This window comes from Bactrocera latifrons, unplaced genomic scaffold (genome assembly GCF_001853355.1).
Source record: "Bactrocera latifrons isolate USDA-ARS-PBARC rearing strain unplaced genomic scaffold, ASM185335v1 scaffold_3, whole genome shotgun sequence".
NCBI classification, from domain to species: domain Eukaryota; kingdom Metazoa; phylum Arthropoda; class Insecta; order Diptera; family Tephritidae; genus Bactrocera; species Bactrocera latifrons.
In genome coordinates, this window is record NW_017536629.1 from 3,478,776 (window position 1) to 3,485,319 (window position 6,544).

A 6,544-nucleotide genomic window follows, 5' to 3' on the forward strand; every position below is an offset into this window, starting at 1 on the left:
CACACAATCGCTGCCAGCACAAATATGACCATTTAATAAGTGTATGTGATTTGTTTTCTTTTTGTCAATGAAAACACTGAACACATGAGTGGCTCCATAAGAGCACTAAGCGTTCAGTGGCAGAGCCAGTCAGTTTCGTGCATGTCAGTGCAATGGGAAATCCTTGACTTTGTAAACACTTGACCACTTGTTAACCAGCGGGGCTGGAACCAGATTAAAATAGCAAAAACGTAAAAGTAGAAAAAGGAAGAAGTTAAAAAAGAAATAAACAAAGCAGCGCTGAAGAGAGAAACACACAGCTGACACTGAGTGAAAGCATTCAGCAATGAGCTCGCAATTGTAAGCATGCAGAGCGAAAGAGAGTGAGAGAGAGTGCGATAAACAAATTTGGCCAACTTGCCTGCTGTTCATGCACGTTGCGTATACGCAGTGGCTGACACACAGCACAGGCATACTTTAAAGCAATGAATGTAATTTATGTGAAATATGAGAATGTGTGGTTGTGTCTTAAATATATATGTGTACGTGAGCATTACATGTATATATGTATAAGGGAACAGAGCCAGCAGACGGTCCAGTTTCCATTCAGTTCAGCTCGAGAGTTCAACGTCAGTAGACGTTTCAGTTAAACAGGCGCTACTGACCAGCGGGCGATAAGACAAAAAATTTCAATGAAATTGAAAATATATATAAACTTGATAAATGTTGATGAGCTGAGTGTTTAAATATAGTTACTTGTGGCTAGTACAAAAAGTCAGCAACATAAAATTAAACGAAAAATAAGCGTCAAACGTAAAAGTCAGCTGAAGTGCAGTGATAATCCAAGTATTTGTCTGAGCAGAGCAGTCAGCGTAATTGGCTGTAGTTTAAAGCAAGAGTGTAGATACAAAAGCGAACAGTCAGCATTGAACGGTGCACAGCTGCAGGTGGAGGATGCTGAGCGCATAGCTGACTTATTGGCTATATGATTTAATACAAACGTGACGCTACTACCATATGCGAACGCAAACGTGAGGAAGTGATAAGAATTTAAAAAAATTTAAATAAAAAAATAAAAATTATTTTATTTAAAAAATTAAAAAAAAAAATAAAACACATTTTTATTGAAAATAAACACAAGTGTATATAAGGCTGCTAAAAGTGACGTGAAAACTCAGCCAAAAAATTGCATAATTTATATATAAAATATCATATTTTTTCAAAATATATGAATAACAACAACTAAGAAGCTTCCCTGACCACACTTCCACTAAAGCACCGCAATACAATATGACCGAAGTAATTGAGCTGAACGTTGGTGGCGTACACTACACCACCGTGCGGGACACACTGCTGCAGGAGAAATCCTCACAGCTGCACGAACTCTTCAGCAACACCGACGCACTGGTGAAGGACAACAAAGGACGCTACTTTCTCGATCGCGATGGTGTACTCTTCCGCTACATACTGGATTATTTGCGCGATAAGCAGCTCAGCCTGCCGGAGGGCTTCCGCGAGAAGCAACGCCTACAACGCGAAGCGGAACACTTCAAATTGACCGGCATGTTGGAGTGCCTACGCAACGCCAGCGATATGCGTGCCCCCGGCTGCATCACTATCGGCTATCGCGGCAGCTTTCAGTTCGGCAAGGACGGGCTGGCCGATGTGAAGTTTCGCAAACTCTCACGTATACTGGTTTGTGGGCGTGTGGCGTTGTGTCGCGAAATTTTCGGTGATACATTGAATGAGTCACGCGATCCCGATCATGGTGGACCGGATCGTTACACATCACGCTTCTTCCTCAAGCATTGTTTCATCGAGCAGGCTTTCGATATGCTACACGAGCGTGGCTTCCGCATGGCTGGCAGTTGTGGTTCTGGTACGGCGGGCTCGGTGGCGGAACCCAAACCGGGTGTGGACACAGAAGAGAATCGATGGAACCACTATAATGAATTCGTTTTTGTGCGCGAATAAGCAGTTGATGGTAGCCAAACAGCAGTTGTTGTTGTTGTTGTGGCGGTTGAGTAACAGTCGTCGATTTTAAGTACGCAGTTTTTTAGATTGTAAGTAGACGCGTTGTTGTTCGCTTGTGATGTTGCATATGTATATAAGAGACTTGTTGAAGCGCGGAGACAAAGCAAGTGAAGAAAGTAGTGTGAAAGCAGCCCTTCATACAAAAAAAAAAAAAAATATGCCACAAAGCTGTAAGAAAGTGGTGAAAAAGCAACGCATATAACCGCAGGCACTTTATATCCCCCAGCCATTCAGCGAGCTGGTCTTCTGCAACACAACTTTGCCACAATGCGAAGCAACATGTCATTGCAAGCAATTCTCTGCGCCACCACACATACACAAATGAGCGCGTGTATGGCATTAGCCATACTCACAGTTGTATTTTTTCCATTTTTTATTACAACTTGCAACGTGCCACACTCGTCCTAAATAACACTCAGCCTGCGGCAACTTGCTTCTACAGCCTTTAGTAGCACGGGAAGGTCAAAGCATCCATATTGTACGTGGTGTAAAGAGGAAAATACAGTTAATGCATGTCAAGACAAGAAATGTATATCACTATATATGTACACTAAATAGTTAGGCATACGCGAACACACACTTGCAACACTTACGTTGTATTTGCTCCGTGCAGAAAGCAGAAAACTGCGTAAATACTTACCGTGAGTAAAGTGGGAAAATTCATACATACATACATACAAATATATAAATAGCTTAGCGTTTCCTTATATTTATTTTAAGCACCGAAACGTGTGGCAATTAAAACAAAATATAAGATATGTGCATTTGCTTAGATAAAAGCGACATAAACCTTTTTATTTAATGTCACGCATGCAAGTAATTAGCTGGCCGGCTCTATAAACCACCAAGTACTCAAAGTGCTAAGCTGGCATTTTATGTATGATTTTTTTACAATGAAAGTTCTGCAAATGGGAAGCAATTAAAGCTTAGAATATCAGCCTTTGAGATGACTTGACTAGTGCTTTCCTTTGGCACTTACGTAATTTTTGTTGCTGTAACAATATGATGTGTTATAGAACTCTAAGTTATCCAGTGTGCCTGAACCACCTAGTTTACACCCTCCGACCGCTAGTTGTTTTATCGAAGGTCATAAAATAGAAGTTTTTAAAACAAAAATAAATTTCAAGTTAGTGCCTCTGGTAAAATGTGAGTTGTAGCCCTATACTGCAGTGAGCGATACAGCAAATGATCGTCTTTAGTAACTTCATACATACATATAACTTATGGAGCCCAACTTCTATTTCAAACAAAACTTAAAAACCATGTGATCCATGTGAATAAATGTACACATGATTGATAGGACGGTGAAAAGCTGGTGGTTGCACAGTTCAGCGAATGTACCTTAGACATCATTGAGTATATTACTGCTTAAGCTTACATACCCCATATMATTTAATGAGTTAGTTCAAGAGGTGTGCTTAATAAAACACCGGTCTCAGTAATATCGATATACGGGATTATAATACATTTTTACTTTATGTAAAAAAAATTTGGTTTGCTACCAATTCTTCTGAATATAATCTTCACAGACCTACATATTTGTCAGAGTTTAAGATACCTCTGTAAGTAACAAAACAGCTCATAACAAATATAGTATTCAACTCATCATGCAGTAGTGATTCCTTTTAGCTTATACGAAAGGTTCAATATCTATAAGAATAAAATCTACGGTGGATCAAAGATTATACAATTTTCGCACAATTGTAAAAAACAAGTATGAAACATGGAAGAAACAGTATATACATATGTATGAGCTAACTAAAGGTTTGCAAAAACACTTCAGAGTTTAACTTGTAATGAGGAATTCGGTACAAACTACGAGGTAGGCAGTCAGTTTAGTATCACTTTTCCGTGAAACAATTTCGTGTATATCATGCTATGAGGACTTAACTGGCTCAGTTACGCAATATTCATCTGCAACTAGCTCTAGATTGCCCATTTTTAAAGTATGGTGAAACTTCAAAAGCCGGAATGCGAAACTTCAATTCGCTAAATATAAATTACTCAGAACTCCAGACTGGAACCACCTGATTACATAGATATTTATTCGTGGGAGTGATAAGACATTTAAGTATTCTCTATGGCACAGACTGATGAACGCCTAATCTGCCCTATATGTCTCACTTTCGTCGTGATCGTAAAATTTTCCACCATAAAACTACCATTGAGTGTAGTCTAAGTTTTTCCCTTTTACTTAAAAAACTAGGGTCATAAAAGAAAACGAAGTAATGTCGTGCTGAAATCTACACAGGTAGCTTCTAGAGCACCCATGTCCACTTTGTATGAAAATCCAGTATGTGAGTCCACCGTCCCTTGAATGAGGTTTGCCACCGCTGCTGCCATATCTTTAAGATGGATCTGACAGCTTATATGTTTGTATACTTCAGCAGCATCGCTTGATATTGTTCGGAAATTCTTGGTGCCAACAGTTTGTGTACTGTGCTTATTTGTCTGGCATATGCTTTAATGCCTAGGGCCTGGATCCATATTAGAGCCGCATATAAGGCTTCTGTGTTTTGCTCAGAGGATTCTAATCGGATTGAAGAGAACCATTTGTACATTCATTACATTTTCTCTAGAGATCATCTGTGAGTTTAACCCCTACAAGCACAATAAGGTCGTCTGCGTATGAAATTAATTTAACGGATTTCGGATGGTGTCTCCTTTGCACGCCATAAAACATTAAGCTCCATAGAAGGGAACTTGAAGCTTTCTTTGTCTCTAGATTGCCTAATATTTAGATTTATGTATATCTATTGAAAAATTCAAATAACGTTGGGGTCCTACTGTGCATAACATATGCATATATAATTGCCACCTACATTCACATCTAAGTCTTTCAAAATTACAGTTCATACATTGAATCCACTGAGACTCAACTATATTTTTAACATGTTTGTCGATTAAATTTTTGAAAGTGGTCAAAGGCATATAAATTACCTTTTCCGGAATCAAGTTGTAGGTTTGTGCCTGTTCTAGCTAGTTTAGTTATCAGGCACATATTTATGTCCTGGAGTCTATTGCAGGTTTTTCGTGAAATTAAGATATCGAGACAGTCTTTCACTAGAAAACTTTGACGACACTTTACGAGACATTAGTCACTTCAAAGCCGCCTGGGTATCTGTATATGAAGTATGTTGTACAAAAACTGTTTATGTTATTGTTGCTTTGAGGTGCCATCATATTCGAACTGACGTTCAAACTCACTTTCAACGCATTTCTACACACAAGAAAGTGTTCACTGACAAAAATTAAAAGAAAAAAATATAAATATTTTCAAAAAGAAGGCAACAAGCATAAATTTCTTGACCTAAAAATCGAAGAAGAAAAGAAGTTACATTACTAGACCGAAATCTACTACCTTCCTCCCGAATATAATGCCGCCAGCTTTGAGTGCACATAAAAAGTTGGAAGGTTTGAGCTAAAAACAGTTTTAAGATTTTTTTATGTTTCTTTGCATATTATAAAACTATATAAAAATAACCTGAAACTTAATCTAGCTATGGCCACTGTGAACCACCTTACCCCCACTATCCATAGAGTGGGAGGGAGCTCCGAATCTTTGAGCGGTCTACTACTAAATAGTTTGACTTTAGGGGAGTTTGCGCAATAATAGATTATCTGTCGCTACCCGAAAAGGTCTACTAGTAAGCTCTTCGCGCTCAAAAAGGTTAGCCATTTTTGGTTGTAAAGGTTGTAACTAGTCATTGCCATATCGGTATTCATATGGTAATCTGAGAAGCTTATTGGATGCCAGTTATAGATTCTGTTTGAAGGTCAACGAGATCCAAATATTTTAGCAACCTTTTATTTATTTTTTAGCTTTGCAGGACCAATAAACAACTTTCGTGAAATATTCAAAGAACCAGGTAATCATTTTTTGGCTAAAAAAATATATATTGTTTTTAAATTAAATTTTTTAAATTCTTAAAATAAAAAATAATTACTAACTAAAAAAAAATTATTAATTTAAAATTAAAAAAAAAATAATTAAACTTAATTTATTTATAAAAATGAAAAATAAAAAAAATTTAAAAAAAAAAAAAAATTTTAATTTATATAAAATTAATGAAAAACATTAATGAATAAAAGAAATTATATTTATATAAAATTAAAAAATGAACTAACAATTTTTAATTAATTTAAAATAAAAAATTGGAAAAGTTTAAATAATTAAACTAAATAAATTATTTAAAAAAATTAATTGTGATTGCTGCACCTAGCTCAATGTATGTATGTATGTATGCATTTTTCACTGAGCTTACTTTTTCAAAAATCTAGGCGTACTGACGAACTTAACACGACTGTTTGCGACACTTTGTAAACGAATGCCAAATATTTAAAACGAAATGAAAGTAGCAAATTATATCATTTAAAGGAGGGCAGAAAATAAAATTGCAAATAAAACTATGTTGATATAAAATAAATGAAATACAAGTATTGAACTAATATTAGTACGGGTCTTAGCATTTAATTAAAGAAAACAAAAACAAAAAAAATACAAAAACAAAAACAAAAAATACTAAATTTA

The 6,544-nt window shown here is 36.3% G+C and overlaps 1 protein-coding gene across 1 annotated transcript; it reads left to right on the top strand.

The window, feature by feature from the left end:
• Positions 1-630: 630 nt before the first annotated feature.
• LOC108970353 (BTB/POZ domain-containing protein KCTD12) lies at positions 631-2,169 on the top strand. Its single transcript, XM_018935683.1, has one exon. It carries the CDS (start codon positions 1,270-1,272, stop codon positions 1,951-1,953), a length of 684 nt encoding a protein of 227 aa, XP_018791228.1. The 5' UTR covers positions 631-1,269; the 3' UTR covers positions 1,954-2,169.
• Positions 2,170-6,544: the final 4,375 nt, after the last annotated feature.